The following is a 21267-nucleotide window of genomic DNA, read 5'->3' as shown; positions in this document are numbered from 1 at the left end:
TTGTTTTATCGCGTTTACCGTGCTAAAATGTGGGGCATGCGTGCGCATGGGGGCATGCGTACAAGTGGCTAAATATGTCTTTTTAGACACAATAAGCCAGCAGTTTCTTTATTGCTATTTACAGTAACACTTCTAGCCCCCATAAGTCACATCCAACCATGAAAGGTTGTGTTGTATCTTGGGAATGGGCTTATTCTGTGTAAAATGACATATTTAGCCACTTGTACGCATGCCCCCAGCCACTGAAATAAGAATCTATAAAACAATAGAAAGAAGTAAATGAAATAATTTTTACACTCATCTTTTATATTCTTTAATTACAATCTAAAATATGAACCCTTGTTGTAAAAAAACAAAGTTCTCCTTAAACACTACCAGCCCCCATATAGTCACATCTGCCCATGAAAGATTACAGTGCATCTTGGGAATGGGCTTATGGATACCATAGAAAGCAGTAAACAATATTTGAACACTCATCTTTTCAATAATTACTACACTACACTATCTGGAAATAAAGATTTGTTGATTTTGCACAGTTTTGAGTGTGCGGAGGATCTTGTTGTAAAAACCTAACCATCCATTAACAACACAAGATGGATGTGGCCAGAGCTGCTCCTAAACTTGGAAATATATAATAAGTGTTTAACCATAGACATATTCAATCATAGCTATGTAGGTATTTGGATTTCGAGGTATTTAGGTATAAAAAAAATAAGAATAATCGCACAGCCACAGAAAGTAAAGCATGTTAAATTGAGCGGTAATTAACTCATCCCCTGCTTATGTCGAGTTTGACGAGCTATAGTTATGGGTCCACTCTGCTTATGACGAATATGACGAGTTATCAATTAGCTTTAATAACTATAAAACAAAAAAGTATGATCGCCGATTCGCCGTCCCCATAGCGCTCTCTGGACCCGCCCTATTCACAAAAAACGGATCTGGATGTTCCAGAACGGAAATGGGGGGGCGGGACAACGACGCCTGTATCCTGTCTGCCGAAATGTCATCCGGTTCAATGTTGTGCAACACCAGCGTGGCGCTCCGTCGGTTTCGCTTTGAGCGATGGAAGGCTGTAGTGTTTTGTTGCTTACCGTGCCTGGATCGTATTGTGAATGCAATCGGTGAACCATCGCGCAATGGATTCGCGCGCGCGCCCACGTTAAAGGTAGGCAAAATCCTGGCGGTGTGGACCATTAGAAGGGTCTTAAAAATAGCGGTGGGTGAGTTAAAATCTTAACTGTCATTTTATAATGAACGATTTACTTTTCGGGCAAGTGGACATGACCTTTGGGCAAGCAGAACATGACCAGGGCTAGGTTGAGGTGCTGAAAAGAGTGATTTTAAGAGCGGTTTTGTACAATGGAAGTCAAAGAGACATTATTTTTGCATTATTCATTTCTAATCAATGACAACTGAGCACGAGCGATACGTCTCCAATGCATCACGACACGCTAACTAGACTAACTACACAACCCAAACCTTTAGAGGGGGTCTGAAGGGGAAGTGTAGAGAATGACATAATGGTTGTCTATCATCTTTCGCCTGTTCTTCTAAATGTGAATATAATAACTGTTTTATTGTTTTTAATAGCTGTACACTTTTCTAAAAACTTTGAGATGATGATTCTTTGATGCCTTGAACATGGACTTAAACCCCTTCCTTTTCTGATTTGCAGGTTTTATTTTAATTTTATTTCATCCCACATATTAAATGCTATGCATTCTATATGCCCATTTCTAAATGTGTTCTACCAAAGAAAACACAAGCGTAATGAACTGTTCATGTTTATTATAAACTTGTGGTTCATGGTTGAGACTGAGGGTAGATATTTTTGCCTGGTATGACGTTCTGACACGATCATAATGATTTGAAGTGATTCTCTCTGGGGATCGAACCGTGGTCGCTGCCACCGCCCTGGGCTTGTAGCAGTGAGTGGGAGTGTCCTGTGAGCTTTGTAAGCTGCAGAACCTGTCAATAAAGTTATTTAGTGGTTCGGTGCTTGAGCCACACACCCCCCAGACCCCTGTGTGTCTTAACTCTGAAAAAGAAAGCACTGCCTGGAGGCCAGTGTTACTAGGGTTACCAAGCTCTCTCCACTCTATACTAGTGATGGGACAATAAGCAATAGTATCATTTAATGAGATAATCGTATTGTGGAGATTTCATTTATCGTGATATCGTCCTCCATCATGCATTGGGATCAATTCACCTTTTATTTGCAGAGCTGCATATCCGGTTCCACTTAAACCCTCTATAATAATTTGTAAAAGGTACTTATAATATACGTACTTGATATAGTCTTTATTCACTCTTATCAAATGGCTTTGCCAAAAAAAATGCAAAAGAAATACAAGCTCACAACGCATCGTGTTTTGCGAAGCGTTGTGAGCTTGTAGATCTGCTATTTATTTTGCCCCAGGATAATGGATGAAGATTATCGCAATATCGTAAATCGTGATTACTTTTGTCACAATAATGGTGATATTAAATGTTCATATCGTCACATCCCTATTACCGACCTCTCTCCACTCCCTGGGTAAAACAAGGGGGAAAAAGCCTGATGTGTACTTCCTTATACGAGGTGTGTGTCAAAAACAGTGGATGTGACACGCTGTGAGCTTGTAGATCTGCTGTTTTTGGGGGAACAAAACCACTGTACAACGAGCATAAATTTACATATTTATTCCGAATCTGTAAGTAAGTTTTGTTAAAGGAGTAGTTCACCCCCAAAATGACTTATTTTCTATGTGATTACTCAACAACAGTTTTTGTAGCATTCTTATGAAGACAACCGTTTGATGACGACAGCAGAACGCTATGGAGACACAAAGAGCCTGCTTTGCGAAAATGAACATTTTGGAGTTAGGAGGTTTGGGCCCGACAGCAGAGATATATGTTATAATGTATTTGAATTGACCAGACTAGCAATAGAATACAACATAACTTGAGAAGATCCCTCTATAAAATGAATTGACCAGACTAGCAATAGAATACAACATAACTTGAGAAGATACCTCTATAAAATGAATTGACCAGACTAGCAATAGAATACAACATAACTTGAGAAGATACCTCTATAAAATGAATTGACCAGACTACCAATAGAATACAACAGAACTTGAGAAGATCCCTCTATAAAATGAATTGACCAGACTAGCAATAGAATACAACATAACTTGAGAAGATCCCTCTATAAAATGAATTGACCAGACTAGCAATAGAATACAACATAACTTGAGAAGATACCTCTATAAAATGAATTGACCAGACTACCAATAGAATACAACAGAACTTGAGAAGATCCCTCTATAAAATGAATTGACCAGACTAGCAATAGAATACAACATAACTTGAGAAGATCCCTCTATAAAATGAATTGACCAGACTAGCAATAGAATACAACATAACTTGAGAAGATACCTCTATAAAATGAATTGACCAGACTAGCAATAGAATACAACATAACTTGAGAAGATACCTCTATAAAATGAATTGACCAGACTACCAATAGAATACAACAGAACTTGAGAAGATCCCTCTATAAAATGAATTGACCAGACTAGCAATAGAATACAACATAACTTGAGAAAATCCCTCTATAAAATGAATTGACCAGACTAGCAATAGAATACAACATAACTTGAGAAGATACCTCTATAAAATGAATTGACCAGACTACCAATAGAATACAACAGAACTTGAGAAGATCCCTCTATAAAATGAATTGACCAGACTAGCAATAGAATACAACATAACTTGAGAAGATCCCTCTATAAAATGAATTGACCAGACTAGCAATAGAATACAACATAACTTGAGAAGATACCTCTATAAAATGAATTGACCAGACTAGCAATAGAATACAACATAACTTGAGAAGATACCTCTATAAAATGAATTGACCAGACTACCAATAGAATACAACAGAACTTGAGAAGATCCCTCTATAAAATGAATTGACCAGACTAGCAATAGAATACAACATAACTTGAGAAGATCCCTCTATAAAATGAATTGACCAGACTACCAATAGAATACAACAGAACTTGAGAAGATCCCTCTATAAAATGAATTGACCAGACTAGCAATAGAATACAACATAACTTGAGAAGATCCCTCTATAAAATGAATTGACCAGACTAGCAATAGAATACAACATAACTTGAGAAGATCCCTCTATAAAATGAATTGACCAGACTAGCAATAGAATACAACATAACTTGAGAAGATCCCTCTATAAAATGAATTGACCAGACTACCAATAGAATACAACAGAACTTGAGAAGATCCCTCTATAAAATGAATTGACCAGACTACCAATAGAATACAACATAACTTGAGAAGATCCCTCTATAAAATGAATTGACCAGACTACCAATAGAATACAACAGAACTTAAGATCCCTCTATAAAATGAATTGACCAGACTAGCAATAGAATACAACAGAACTTGAGAAGATCCCTCTATAAAATGAATTGACCAGACTAGCAATAGAATACAACAGAACTTAAGATCCCTCTATAAAATGAATTGACCAGACTACCAATAGAATACAACAGAACTTGAGAAGATCCCTCTATAAAATGAATTGACCAGACTAGCAATAGAATACAACATAACTTGAGAAGATCCCTCTATAAAATGAATTGACCAGACTAGCAATAGAATACAACATAACTTGAGAAGATCCCTCTATAAAATGAATTGACCAGACTAGCAATAGAATACAACATAACTTGAGAAGATCCCTCTATAAAATGAATTGACCAGACTAGCAATAGAATACAACATAACTTGAGAAGATCCCTCTATAAAATGAAGCATGGATTTGAACACACATTCAGTGAAGGCAGTTCAGAATAGGGCATTAACGATTACACAAGTCGACTCCCACCAGAGAGAGTCGAAGTTGAAAAAAAAAAAAGAACTTTCTATTGTGAAAATAGCAGATCTACATGCTCACAACGCCTCGCATTGTGGCGTGTTGTGAGCATGTAGATCTGCTATTTTCACAATTTCTGCCTCTATATATTTGAAAATTTGGACAATGTTTAATTTGTCATTTTAACTCATTTAGTGCCACCCCTTTCACCACTAGAGGGCGCCCAGTGGCCAGAGAAAATCCCATAGAGATATGCTGGTATATGCAGAAGCCCTGCAGCCATGACTTGCCTGAACACTTTCCTTTGTGCATGACTGCATGTACAGGAAGAGGATGAAGTTAGCTTGAAGTTAGCTATTGGCTACCAAGCATTTTAGAAGCCTTATTTTCGTCAACTTAGCCATGATTAAACCTTGCACACCTCATGCATGGGAAAAAAACAGAGAAGAATGAGCTCTGAAAAATCCAATGCAATCCTGGATTGCATTGGAGTGGATTTGTGCAGTTTGTTCACAGCTTTCAAACAAAAAAATCCGATTGGAAATCCGTTCAGGCATTCTTGAGATAATCGCCCTTATGTTTTACATGTAATGTAAACAAAAATGGCTGCCCTGTATGTTAGATGGGGTTGTATGGGGGTGGAACATGCAAAATCGCGATTGAAATCATGTTCACCAGATTTGATGGGGTCAAAAAAAAAAAAAAAAAAAAATCAAAAAAAATTTTTTCAAAATTTTTTTTTTTTTTTTTTTTTTTTTTTTTTTTATCCCGAACTTGTTCGGGATAGGCACCCTGTGATACGATCATATATCCCGAACTAATTCGGGATAGGCACTCAATGAGTTAAAGGTATTAAAAAAGTCCTTAAATTGTCACTTTAGAAATGTGCAGATCCCCTCTATAATACTTAAACCTTACGTTGGTTTGTTTACTGTTGAGTGAGAAAACAATGTTTCACATTAAGTTAATCATCTGGGGACCCCCCCCCCCAAAGTAATTGGGCGGTCATGTGTGATGTAACCCTAACCCAAACGATAAAGTCGACTTCAACTCAACTTTTTACTGAGTCGAGTCGACTTGCAAAAATCACAAGTCAGATCACACATTTGGGACATGGTCTGAAAATACATTTCAGTCTTGGGATTTTTGAACTGCTGTCAGTCATCAAAACAAAATAAATATCCATGAAAATAAGTCATTTTGGGGGTGAAATATTCATTAAGACCTGGAACCTATCTGTGTAGCGTTAGACTTGAACCGCTTTTATGCTTTAGCTATAAAAAAGATAGCAGATATACAAGCTCACAGCACGGCACCGAGTGCCATGCTGTGAGCCTGTATATCTGTGTATTGAAAAATCGTGAAAATGTGTTAAAATCTTTGTCTTATAAAATCCTCCTAAAGGTTTTTTTTTTTTTTTAAACGCATGTTTCTATGTTAGTGGTCCTCAAACGTTTTCATGTCAAGGACCCCTTAGAATTTATGTGTAATTTACCCCCATCTAGAAATATTATGAACCCGCCAGAAGCAAATATTTGAGTTACAAACGTTTAAAAGCGTGTTGTAGATCTGCGATCTACAACACGCTTAAGGTTAAAGTGACACCGATGCGTTCCAGGTTTTAATGGGTTAAGTTAAGGTGTTCAAGTCTATGTGTTAATATTACTGTACAATGCAGATCTGCTAGTGAAATATTTTGTTTCATGCGTATGCTAGGTGTGCTCCCATCGTTCTGCTACGATAGCATGCTGATAGAGAAGCATTACTCTAGTCTCAGTCAATGTGGTATAGAAGTATCTTTTAAGGACAACTTTGTTTTTTTACAACAAGGGTTCATATTTTAGATTGTAATTAGAGGAAAGATGAGTGTTAAACTCACTGCTTTATAGCATTTTAGCGATCGTTTAGTGATTTCAGTGGGTGGGGCATGCGTACAAGAGGCTAAATGTCTTTTTAGACACAAAAAGCCAGCGATTTCTTTATTACTATTTACAGTAAAACTAGTCGCCCCCATAAGTCACGTCTTCCCATGAAAGATTGCAGCGCATCTTGGGAATAGGCTTATTATTTTCTTTTCTCTAATTACAATCTAAAATATGAACCCTTATTCATAAAAACAAAGTTGTCCTTTAGGTTGTCTAGGTTGTAGAGACAGCCAGTGGAACTATAAATGGGTTTGTTCTCATTTAGAAGGATGATCCTCTCTGGCTTGCTACCTGAATGACTGCTGGTATGCATTCATTTAAAGCAATGAAGTAAAACATACAAATCATATCCTAATTAATTCTGTAAGCTTTGAATAGAAGGAGCGATTAGACGTGTATTGATCTACAGGACACAAGGGTATAAAGGAGTAGTTAGCTCAACATTGGCTTATTTTCTATCAATTACACACAACATTAAGCATTACATTAATGGAGATTTCTTTTTTTCCCCCTTTTTTAAGCACATATCTGGGCCAATAATTTGTTGGCTGGTTTGATTGATTGAATATTTTATTTGACAGAAATGTGAAACAGCAGGAGTAGGCCTACAGTCAAATCACTGACTAAAAGGGTCAGTAGGAAAACAAAAAATGCAGAAGAGAAACTCCTGGAAAAGATAATTATAGTTTTAACGTGAAACACATTATTTCAGTCCAGAAATCTTAGTGACTCTGACTGGACCCAAACATTGTTTCCCATTAAAAGCTTTATTTCTGCATTTAAAGACAGCTGGTTTTCTCTGACGCAGCTGTCGCTTCATAGGTGTGCAAGAAGACGTACTCGTTTTATTGCGACCGTAGGTCGCACTTACTACAGAAAGCTCCACCAGGTGTCCGTGCGTCCGTCAGTCAGTCCGTCACACGTCAGACGTCACACTTTTGCCCTGCTCATATCTCCGCAACCGTTGCCCCGATCCATGCCAGATTTTGCACACACACTCCTTACCTGCCAAACTACAACCTCCAAGGACCCCCGGAGTTCCAGGGACCCCCAGGTCCCTGGGGGACCTCCAGGTGTAAAAAAAATACCAAATGTGCAAAAATGACCAAATGACCACCCCCACGGGGCTGCTCACGGGGAATTCCCGGGGACCACCCACTCCTGCTACTCCAGAACGGATGCAAAAGTGGTGGCGCCCCCAGTGGAGGACCCCCTCCACTGCAGCTCACATAAAATGCCCTAACTCGGCCTAGGAGCGTCCGGGAGAGCCGGGGCCGGTACCTATTCGTCCGCCAAGGCAACGCGGAGACCCCACCCCTCATTTCTCACATGGCCCTCTTCTAGCGAGACCTACGGTCGCTTATCTCCCGATTAGGGAGTCTTACTGGTGATAGTTGTGCCCTACATCTTTCTTGATTTAATTCTCGCTTATGGGCAAAATCGTAACGTTGTGAGTGGATCCGTGGTGTTATTTGTCCCACTATGTGCAGAATAAGCTGTGTGCATTAACTGTATTTCTAGTTTTTCCCCCTCAGAAGCTACCAGACCTGTTAGTGTGGGGCCTTAAGGGGAGCAAATGCTAATTTCATGCAAATTTGTCTTAAAGAAAAACTTTTTTTTTCTGGGTATTTAAAGGAGCTATAGTCAACTTTTTCATTGTAGGGCCGACACTTTGTTTACATCCTAGTCTATAGACTAGAATGTAAACAAAGTGTCGGTCTGACAATGGCCAAAATGATTATTTTATCATTATTTTACGCTTTTTGTGGTCATTTTTGAATAGAAACACATATATGAAGCTTATTTTTTTATAAAATATTTTCGAAACATTATTATTTTAGCATCCGTTTTTCAAGAAAAAGTTGACTATAGCTCCTTTAAGTAGGGTGAATCAAAAAAAAACATTCCATGGGCTACAAATGGCCCCAGAAAACGATGGTTTAGTGATGAAAAGTGATGAGCCATCACTTTTCATCACTAATCACAGTTTTGTGGTCGTTTTCTGGGGTCATTTGTAGCCCAAGGAATGTTTTTTGTGCAAAACAAATGCTTGCAATGGATTCAGCATCATGACAAACCCTAGTTAAACCCCTCACATCCTACTTAAAAAGTTTTTCTGTGTATTTTCCTCCTGTATAGAAAGTCAATGGGAGCCCAACTTGATTTGGCCGCTGTGGCGACCCTGAAGGTTGCAGACTCGGGCGCCCTAGCTAAATCATTAGAGCATGCCCTGGGCTACATCTGGGCAACATGTGGTGCTTTAAGACAAATTTGCATGAAATTAGCATTAGCTCCCCTTAAGGCCCCACACTATGTTGTCCTGTTCCAGTTCATTTTCATATAGTTTCATTTAATTGGCTCAGCAGCGGATCTTAACCCATTTTGGCCTAGAATTATTGAATGCTTTAACTATTGACAAAATAGCAGATCTACAAGCTCACATGATTGACTTTGTTTTTCTTTTTTTTTTTTTTTTCTTTTTTTTTCAATTGAATATCTTTTTAAAAGCAAACATTTCTAACTCAAATATTTGCTTTTGGGTGGTCCCTGGAACAACATATTTTGAGATGGGGGTCCACGGTCAAATGCATGTAATTCTTTTTGGGGGTCCTTGACATGAAAAGGTTTGAGAACCACTAATTTAGACATTATAGAATCAGGTCAAAAATATTAGAAGGCTTGCCAGAAATAACATACTTTATATCGTTGCTGCAGGGCAGAAATCTGCCCTTCTTGATCAATACTACAGCATAAACATAAAAACTACTACATTTGATTGCTTTTGCATTAGAATATTTTTGAAGCTATGAGGAACTGAAGTTTCTCATAGCTTTAAGGCAACAGGTCATCAGTTCACCTTCTAGGAAAGCCTATCCACAGGTTTCCAACGCCCCATAGTGCATTGCGCAGACGCTGTACCGAGCTTCCGGCGCCGCAGCCGAGTGTGATTACAAGCTCACAATGGTTGCATCTGCGACGCGACGTGAGCTTGTATGTCTGCTGTTAAACCGGAAGTGTGGTCCAAACGGGTCCAAATAATCTCCAGTAAACTCCCGCGGAAACAGGTGGATAAAATACAGTTCTTATGCACAGTCCTGATGTCCCAATGGAGGCATAATCCACACCAAGCCTGGTATTTTTATGAACAGCTTTTTATACGCGTTTTGAGGGGGAAGGTGGGGGCTGTGGTTGACCACACGTAAAGGTGTTTGGCCGATGTAAACGTCCTTTAAAAATCTCTGGCCACAAGTGGGTGTTTTTAAATACTCCATATAGTTTTCGTCGTGTGGACGCCATAAACGTGAGTTTATGTCTGGCTACGTCACCTTGTGCGCCACAACTTGACACCACGACTTGAAGCCACTCCTTCCTTTTCCTGCTATCTCCTTTCTTTGACCCACACTAGAGCTGGGATCTTTCTTTGACCCACACTAGAGCTGGGATCGGGCAGTTTACGTTACTGTTACCGACAGCTTTGTCTCCGACCCGAATTGACGTCCGACCATTAATTATTGATATGCGTCTGACCCGCGCAGCGGCCTGACTACCGCTCTTATTGTGAAGCCGAGCTGGGTAATGGAGGTAGGACGAGAGAGCAGTTTGTCAATCATGTCTTGAAGGACAACTCCAGACTAAATATTTCATTTTCCTACTTACTTATATTGATCACAAAAGACTGTCCATGGGGTCTATTAGGCAGAAATGCTCCTGTTGTCCAGTTTCCCCAGCAGAACCCAGCAGCTCTCATAGCATAGAGAGGAGCCTATAAACCACTTTTACACTTTTACACTGTTGTGTTCAAAAGTGTTTTTATTTTTCATGAACATGTTACTAGTTGTCATTACAAACACATCCATGCCTTGGTTGTCCCACAAGAGCCACTACAGTCTTGTAAATCAAGTTTTGGGCAATCAAAGTTACGGTACTGGCCAATCACAGCGTGTCCTTTCCGGGACTGTTCTGGCAAAACACAGAACAGCATAACATCTGTTTATTGTGAGACAACCGAGGCATGGATGTGTTTCTAATGACAACTAGTAACACATTAATGGGAAAATAAATAAAAATACTTTTGACCGCAACAAATAGCGTAAAAGTGATAGGCTTATAGCTCCACTCTATGCTATGAGAGCTGCTGGGTTCTGCTGGGGAAACTGGACAACAGGGGCATTTCTGCCTAATAGACCCCATGGACAGTCATTATGGATCAATAAAAGTAGGAAAATGAGCCTAGAAGTGATTTAGGGTGGAGTTGTCCTTTAAGTTTTGTAACAGTCCTCCCTCTAAATAATATTATTGCGACCGTCAGGTCACGGTTACTATCAAAACCTCCACCGCCTGTCTGTCAGTCAGTCAGTCTGTCAGTCAGTCACGTCACACTTTTGCCCTACTCATATCTCCGCCACCGTTGCCCCGACCCATGCCAAACTTTGTGCACACACTCCTTGGCTTCATGTCTCACAGCGCCACCGTGAGGCCCATTCTTGCAAAACACATTTTTGGACACTGCTCCTGCAGATTTTGGCCTAAAATCACGCAAAGCGGTACACAGTGCCTCTACAGTCATGTCATCAACATGTTCCCTCCTGATTGGCTACCATTGCCTTCTAAAGTTTGTGTGTGCAACCTGGCGGTCGCTTATCTCTCGATTAGGGAGTCTTACTGGTAAATCTATGTCTATGGTAATGCTGCGTATCCTGGTACCGCTGCAGCGATGCCTAGCGATGGGAGCTGGCTGGCTCCTGGTTAACTGTTAGGGTTAGGGTTAGGAGCTGGCTGTCTGTTAAACCTTAACCTGTTTAATGTCTCTACTCTGACTCCCTGCAGACGGACTCCTCTCCTTCAATGTCTCTGGCCCAACTCACCAAGGTACTGTGTGTGTGTGTGTGTGTGTGTGTGTGTGTGTGTGTGTGTGTGTGTGTGTGTGTGTGTGTGTGTGTGTGTGTGTGTGTGTGTGTGTGTGTGTGTGTGTGTGTGTGTCGCCACAAACCAGGGCTCAGTAAAGTGTCCATAATGTCACATTTCATATTTAGTTTTTAACATAATAAGGTTCTCATTTTGATCACGAGGCTTGACTGCTGAATGTCATTTCTCCAGGTTGATTTGCTGCAGACACTGTGGTCACAGTGCTTCTGTTGTCTGTTCTATGATTGATGATATGTTGTTTACAGTAATGTATTGATTGTTAAATTACACACGCCTATCAGATGTACTCTGAGCAGGCCCATGTGCAGGTTATGATCAGAATGGTTGTCAGGATGGACATCTCAGTTACAAAGCCCTGGCAGGTGTATAGATGGATCATCTGATATATTGTTTGTCCTGCTCTCATGTGGGACATGACGGATCATCATCTCCCTCTCCTCGGCTGTTTCCAGATAGACAGACAGACAGACAGACAGACAGACAGACAGACAGACAGACAGACAGATAGGTAGATAGGTAGGTAGGTAGATGGATGGATGGATGGTCGATGGGTTTAATCCTCTCTCTCCTGTGATGTGTCTCCAGACAGATAGATAGATAGATAGATAGATGGATGGATGAATGGATGGATGGATGAATGGATGAATGGACAGATGGATAGATGGATAGATGGATGGATGGATGGATGGATGGATAACATCTCTCTCTGTTTGTCTCCAGACGGCCAACCTGGCTGAAGCCAACGCCTCAGAGGACGACAAGATCAGAGCCATGATCTCACAGTCCAACCACGACTATGATCCTATACAGTATGTACACACACACACACACACACACACACACACACACACACTATGATCCTATACAGTATGTACACACACACACACACTATGATCCTATACAGTATGTACACACACACACACACACACACACTATGATCCTATACAGTATGTACACACACACACACACTATGATCCTATACAGTATGTACACACACACACACACACACACTATGATCCTATACAGTATGTACACACACACACACACACACTATGATCCTATACAGTATGTACACACACACTATGATCCTATACAGTATGTACACACACACACACACACTATGATCCTATACAGTATGTACACACACACACACACACTATGATCCTATACAGTATGTACACACACACACACACACACACTATGATCCTATACAGTATGTACACACACACACACACTATGATCCTATACAGTATGTACACACACACACACACACTATGATCCTATACAGTATGTACACACACACTATGATCCTATACAGTATGTACACACACACACACACACACTATGATCCTATACAGTATGTACACACACACACACACACACACACACACACTATGATCCTATACAGTATGTACACACACACACACACACTATGATCCTATACAGTATGTACACACACACACACACACACACACTATGATCCTATACAGTATGTACACACACACACACACACACTATGATCCTATACAGTATGTACACACACACTATGATCCTATACAGTATGTACACACACACACACACACTATGATCCTATACAGTATGTACACACACACACACACACACACACACACACACACTATGATCCTATACTGTATGTACACACACACTATGATCCTATACAGTATGTACACACACACACACACACACACTATGATCCTGTACAGTATGTACACACACACACACACACTATGATCCTATACAGTATGTACACACACACACACACACTATGATCCTATACAGTATGTACACACACACACACACACTATGATCCTATACTGTATGTACACACACACACACACACACACACTATGATCCTATACAGTATGTACACACACACACACACTATGATCCTATACAGTATGTACACACACACACACACACACACACACACACACACACACACTATGATCCTATACAGTATGTACACACACACACACACACACACACACACACACACTATGATCCTATACAGTATGTACACACACACACACACTATGATCCTATACAGTATGTACACACACACACACACTATGATCCTATACAGTATGTACACACACACACTATGATCCTATACAGTATGTACACACACACACACACTATGATCCTATACAGTATGTACACACACACACACACTATGATCCTATACAGTATGTACACACACACTATAATCCTATACAGTATGTACACACACACACTATGATCCTATACAGTATGTACACACACACACACACACACTATGATCCTATACAGTATGTACACACACACACTATGATCCTATACAGTATGTACACACACACACACACTATGATCCTATACAGTATGTACACACACACTATAATCCTATACAGTATGTACACACACACACTATGATCCTATACAGTATGTACACACACACACACACACACTATGATCCTATACAGTATGTACACACACACACACACTATGATCCTATACAGTATGCACACACACACACACACTATGATCCTATACAGTATGTACACACACACACACACTATGATCCTATACAGTATGCACACACACACACACACACACACTATGATCCTATACAGTATGTACACACACACACACACACACACACACACACTATGATCCTATACAGTATGTACACACACACACACACTATGATCCTATACAGTATGTACACACACACACACACACACACTATGATCCTATACAGTATGTACACACACACACACACTATGATCCTATACAGTATGTACACACACACACTAGGGCTGCAAGCGAACGTTCGGGGATTCGAACCGTCCTCCACTCCAATTCCGCTCCTCTTGGGGCCGCGAACCATTACAGCGCCTCGCTGACACGCTTGTTGACAGTAGAGTGAGAGCACTCTCAGCTGGGCAGAGACTGACTTGTTTGTCCTCCGAATAGCGAACACCCAAAGATTAAACAGCCTTTCTCCTAATAGTCGGGGACCCAGTCCCCAAAATGGGAGGGGTACCTGTGATTTTCTGCCGTACTTTTTATTTCTGTTTTATCTATTAGTTTGATCATTAAGGTCCACAGAATGAGAGGCCTGCTCTGCCGGAAACATCGTGAAAAAAAGTTATGGCCATTTGTATATTCACTGTCCCATTGACTCCACTAGAAATATTAAAAAAATAAAAAACATCTGCTTTAAATAGCATGTGAGGGGTCAAATTATGGGTTCTTCATGATTCTGAATCCATTGCAAGCATTTGTTTTGCATAAAAAACATTGCTTGGGTTACTTTTCGGCAGCCCAAAACTGTGAAAAGTGGAAAAAAAAGTGATGACTCATCACTTTTGACTGTTTTGGGGGGTTGATATCTTGCCCAAGGAATGTTTTTCATGCAAAACAAATGCTTGCAATGGATTCAGAATCACGAAGAATCCCTAATTTGACCCCTCACATGCTAATTAAAGCAGACTTTTTTTCTTTTTTTAATATTTCTAGTGGAGTCAATGGGACAGTGAATATACAAATGGCCATAACTTTTTTTCACGATGTTTCCGGCAGAGCAGGCCTCTCATTCTGTGGACCTTAATGACCAACCTAATAAATAAAACTGAAATAAAAAGTACGGCAGAAAATCACAGGTACCCCTCTTTTCTTTGAGCTTTTGGCCATGTGGGTCCTCGACTATAAGCAAAGATGGATTTCATTGCAAACCCCTAAAGGGTGTCCAAAGTGCGGCCTGGGGGCCAAATGCGGCCCGAGGACAAATGTTATGCGGCCCCCGGCTTCATTCCTAAATTGTGCTATAAACGGCCCGCCAGCACCGTCAAACAAGAATATTTTCCCAGAGTATAATCTGTCAGGATTGTTTCCTGCTGTCTCATTCTGAAGGGCTCAAAGAAAGGCCATTTATTGTATTTTTGACTTGCATGTCTGGTTACATTTGGTAATGTGAGTTATTTGTGTGTTGTTCAGAGCACACACACGACAAAAGACCACTGATATTAAATATTGATGATGGTAGTTAAATACAATATTTGAATTGCGATGCACATGTATGTGACTTTGTTATGGTCCAACCGAAAGTACATTTTGCCAGGAAAGTCGGCCCTTGGGTGTTTTAATATTTTATAATGTGGCCCCCTTTGAAAAGAGTTTGGACACCCCTGCCCTAAAGGATCTATAATGCGATTTCTGGGGTTATTACATCGAGACCAGTTCAGCCCGAACGCGACGCGCTCCGACGCTGTCACCAAGTCTAATAATCATCCGTGCAACTCCGCTATACATTAAGCCTGTTCGTCAACAAACTGTGCAACATTTTCTCCGATTGGGTTGGATTTTCCAAGTGTTAGCCTAGGTGTTAATGCGGTCACGCATCAACGAGTTTTCAATGGGAAAAAACAGCGCATTTAACACATTTCCTACACTGTTTTAGCTGGTTAAAGGTACAGTAGCCTACGTTCGATGGTTCGATGGTCCGATTGTTCGGTTTTTATTCAATCGAACGAACCATCGAAGGTTCGATGGTCCGTTCGGAAAATCCCCCCGAAGTTCGAATCCCTAAAACGGGGCTAGATTACAGCCCTAACACACACACACACACACACACACACACACACACACACACACACACACACACACACACACACACACACACACACACACACACACACATACACACACACACACACACACACATACACTCTGACATTCAGTGTTCCCTGGCTGCCACGATTCTTTTTTTACCTTTTAACGTGGGCGTGTGCGAGACTGCGAGTCCATTGTGGTGCACAGATGTTGCACGACCCGCGTGCACGCCACAGTCCGTTCGCAATTACATCGCTCAAATCCATCTTACTAAAAACGCTGGTTGGTTCTTGTTGTTGTTGTTGCATGTTTTTGTTGCTCCCAACATGATGTGAATCAATTAGTTTATTCTCTCTAGTCTCGCTACGAGTTAGAATAGATGATGGACTAAACCATTATTATACCAAGAGAAACGGAACCATTAAACCCATTTAAACCTATTTTAAACTAAGGGAATCTAGTGCACAACACTGGCGGTTCCTGTCACGTGATGACGTAAAGTTATTTCCGCTCCAACCACATCAGAAACCCCCAAAAGAGGTAGTGATCCCAGAAAACCTCCATGTCTGGGTGTGTCTAACATTCCTCTCTCCTCAGTTACTCCAAGAAGGCCATGGGTCCTCCCCCAGCCAACTACATGTGTGTCTAACACTCCTCTCTCCTCAGTTACTCCAAGAAGGCCATGGGTCCTCCCCCAGCCAACTACACGTGTTTCCGCTGTGGGAAGGCGGGCCACTACATCCGCAACTGTCCCTTACAGCTGGTCCAGGTAAGGTCGTCTACCCGCGATTATTTGACACGATCGCAATTATGTTGTCGTAATCGTCATAATCATTTACATGTTGAAAGATGTTTGTATATTTTAGAACGTTTTGAAATAATGGAAATGGCAGATCTACAAGCTCACAATCGTGACGCATTGTGGGCTTGTAGATCGTCCGTTTCCCCTATCAAAGTTATTTTATTTTAAGTATAAAGTAGTCAAATATGTCCTTCATTTCTTTGTATATTTGGGTAAGGTGTCATATCTGCCATGTGCAACTTCAAAGCCTGCAAGCTAAACAGAAATGTAATTGCCAGCGACAAAAACACAATTAAACACAGTTAATCGCAATTAATTAACCCATTCAGGCCTATAATTATTGAATGCTTTAACCAGTGAAAAATAGCAGATATACAAGCTCACAGCGCGGCACCGAGTGCCGCGCTGCAAGCTTGTAGATCTGCTATTTTTTTTTTTTATTGGGGAAAGTGTGCAAATCTTTGAATATATGTATTTTCAAAGCAAACATTTGTAACTCAAATTTTGCTTCTGGGTGGTCCCTGAAACTAAATATTTTGAGATGTGCGTCCGTGGCCAAATAAATATCAGTTTGGGGGTCCTTCACATGAAAAGGTTTGAGAACCACTGACATAGTAGTCTCTCAAGAACAGACTAACTGAGCTCCAGTTAAGTGAAAAGGACCTTTTCTTTGACGATGGCTGGCCAGATTGCTGACATATAGAAACATAGGGTTTTTTAAAAAAAAACCTTAGAAGGATTCAAAAGACACTTATAAAATCGGGTCAAAATTCTAATTTTCAACATTTTTCAAAAAATAGCAGATCTACAAGCTTGCAGCGCGGCACTCGGTGCTGCGCTGTGAGCTTGTATATCTGCTATTTTTCAATAGTTAAAGCATAAAATAATGATTCTAAATGGGTTAATGTGTGTCTCTAGGACCGGACCATGGAGCCTCCTAAGCAGGTGAGGGTCAGTAAAGGAATCCCTCAGAGCTTCATGGTGAAAGCTGAACCCGGAACCAAAGGAGCCATGCTGACGTCAACGGGGGAATACGCTATACCCGCTATAGACGCGTACGTAGCACCATGCACGCACACACACACACACACACACACACACACACACACACACACACACACAGCACGGGGGAATACGCTATACCTGCTATCGATGCGTACGTAGCACCATGCACGCACGCACGCACGCACACACACACACACACACACACACACACACACACACACACACACAGCACGGGGGAATACGCTATACCTGCTATCGATGCGTACGTAGCACCATGCACACACACACACACACACACACACACACACACACACACACACAGCACGGGGGAATACGCTATACCTGCTATCGATGCGTACGTAGCACCATGCACGCACGCACACACACACACACACACACACACACACACACACACACACAGCACGGGGGAATACGCTATACCTGCTATAGACGCGTACGTAGCACCATGCACGCACGCACGCACACACACACACACACACACACACACACACACACACACAGCACGGGGGAGTACGCTATACCCGCTATCGATGCGTACGTAGCACCATGCACGCACAAACACACACACACACACACACACACACACACACACACAGCACGGGGGAATACGCTATTCCTGCTATAGACGCGTACGTAGCACCATGCACGCACACACACACACACACACACACACATAGCACGGGGGAGTACGCTATACCCGCTATCGATGCGTACGTAACACCATGCACGCACAAACACACACACACACACACACACACACAGCATGGGGGAGTACGCTATAGATGTTGTTTGATTATGTTATATGTATGGGGCATTTAAGCCGTGACATCATTTTGTAGGCAGAGGAGAACTCTGCCCCCAGAGCATTTTCTGTCCCTCGCTATTTCAACAGATCCGAGACAAAAATAACGACTAAAGTATAATTCTAACACTTTCCTTTCAACAACAAAGAGAAGAAAAATGTGTAAATAGTAAAAATAGTAAAAAGATTCACGGAAACTGGGGGCAGAAATTCTCCTCTGCCTACAAAATGATGTCATACTTAACAGCCCCATAGCAAATACTAATGAGACACAGAGGTGGCTCCCGGCTTCAAAGACATAACAAGGAATTATTTATAACGTGTGTGTGTGTGTGTGTGTGTGTGTGTGCGTGTGTGTGTGTGTGTTTCAGTGAGGCCTATGCTCTGGGTAAGAAGGAACGGCCCCCCTTCGTCCCGCGGGACGCCTCCTCCTCTGAGGATGAGTCTGACCCCATCCCCGATGAGCTGCTGTGTCCCATCTGTAACGATCTGATGGCCGACGCCGTGGTCATACCATGCTGTGGGAACTCTTACTGTGATGACTGTATGTACCTTACCTTCATTATATATACCTTACTGTGATGACTGTATGTACCTTACCTTCATTATATATACCTTACTGTGATGACTGTATGTACCTTACCTTCATTATATATACCTTACTGTGATGACTGTATGTACCTTACCTTCATTATATATACCTTACCTACACACACACTGTGATGATCGTATGTACCTTACCTTCATTATATATACCTTACCTACACACACACACACACACACACACACACACACTGTGGTCATACCATGCTGTGGGAACTCTTACTGTGATGACTATGTACCTTACCTTCATTATATATACCTTACCCACACACACACACACACACACACACACACACACACACACACACTGTGATGACTGTATGTACCTTACCTTCATTATATATACCTTACTGTGATGACTGTATGTACCTTACCTTCATTATATATACCTTACCTACACACACACACACACACACACACACACACACACACACACACTGTGATGATTTACCTGATTTACACACTGTGATGATACCTTACCTACACACACACATTTTTAACCATAATCTATGGACCAGCACCAGATTCCACGTGCCCAGAAACCGTTTGGAAGGTGCATTTTCCTCAAGCATAAACTCAGGGTTCCCACGGTCATGTAATTCCTGGAAATAGTTTGAAATTAGAAATATATATTTTTTTTCCAGTACTGGAAAAGTTTTGGAATTGATCAAGGGTCCTGGAAAGTCATGGAAGTATATTTAGCTATGGATAGTTTTGGCTATTGATTTTGTATTTTCTAAAACATGTATACCGGTAACATACTAATTTCCCTGTATTTGTACTTCATTGAAATGATGTCATCCACATGTTTCCAGTGCATAGCCTACTGCTAGGACTTGCTGACTAGATCTAGAAGAGATTCTGAATGTGCTGCTCCTGAAATGATGGATTTATATGGGAATAGCAGTCGTATAACATGCAAGTTAATGGGCGAGGAGCAGAGCTTGACCGACCGCGTTCTGTCAGTAGAGTGGGTGGGGCTCAGCGAAAGGTCCATGTCCCACAAGTGATTTGTTTCAAAATGCCAAGCTACCTCTGCCAACATATCCAACTGTATACTATGTTGTTTTTTTTGCTTTGGCCATGTAAATGCATGTTTCCATCCTCATGCCATCAGTAACAATAACAATTAACAATAACTATACACCAGATATGTATTGTGTGTATGTGTTGCAGTTTGTAAATAGCAGTTGTTTTCAATATGTGGAAGAAGTAAATGATAAAAGTATGCTTTGGAAAATAGTATGAAATTATGTAAAGTATACATGATTTAAACCCTGCAAAATGTACCCTTTGACTTATTGTTTATGCCATAATGCCATCCACAGGTTGTATTGTTGAAATTAGGCATTTAATGTCAAATGTTTGAATCATACTTTAACAGTAATTTCAGATAATTTTCCAAAGCATACATACAGAGGTTTCTCATGTCCCCACTCTTCTGATTACCCAGCAGGAGTTTAAGTAGTAAATAATATTTTACTACTACATACTACTAGCCTACAAGTAACAACAACCAGAGTTGAAAATGTGCTTATTATATTCACACACCATGTCAGCCTCTGGGGTCGTTTGATGAGCAAGGAACATTGTCAGTGCTCCCTGGCTTTTATGCTGCTTCTCACCTAGTCTCGCGTAGCCAGACAAATACATCTCTGAATGCCATATAGAGTCTGGAACTACAGCT

The 21267-nt window shown here is 40.9% G+C and overlaps 1 protein-coding gene across 2 annotated transcripts in view; it reads left to right on the top strand.

Moving 5' to 3' along the window:
• Window positions 1-21267, top strand: part of LOC308281333 (uncharacterized protein) — a 97292-nt gene that overhangs the window by 31090 nt on the left and 44935 nt on the right. For both annotated transcript variants that reach the window (XM_080721490.1, XM_080721489.1), the window contains exons 4-8: window positions 11638-11679; window positions 12457-12545; window positions 17014-17116; window positions 18068-18204; window positions 19349-19521. In XM_080721490.1, the coding sequence (XP_080577616.1) occupies window positions 11638-11679; window positions 12457-12545; window positions 17014-17116; window positions 18068-18204; window positions 19349-19521 (544 nt within the window). The remainder of the gene's footprint in view (window positions 1-11637; window positions 11680-12456; window positions 12546-17013; window positions 17117-18067; window positions 18205-19348; window positions 19522-21267) is intronic.

This window comes from Nannobrachium achirus (genome assembly GCF_963921795.1).
Source record: "Nannobrachium achirus genome assembly, chromosome: 3".
In the NCBI taxonomy this organism is placed as follows: Eukaryota; Metazoa; Chordata; class Actinopteri; order Myctophiformes; family Myctophidae; genus Nannobrachium; species Nannobrachium achirus.
The sequence above is the reverse complement of the archived record's forward strand: the minus strand, read 5'-3'. Positions and strand labels throughout refer to the sequence as shown.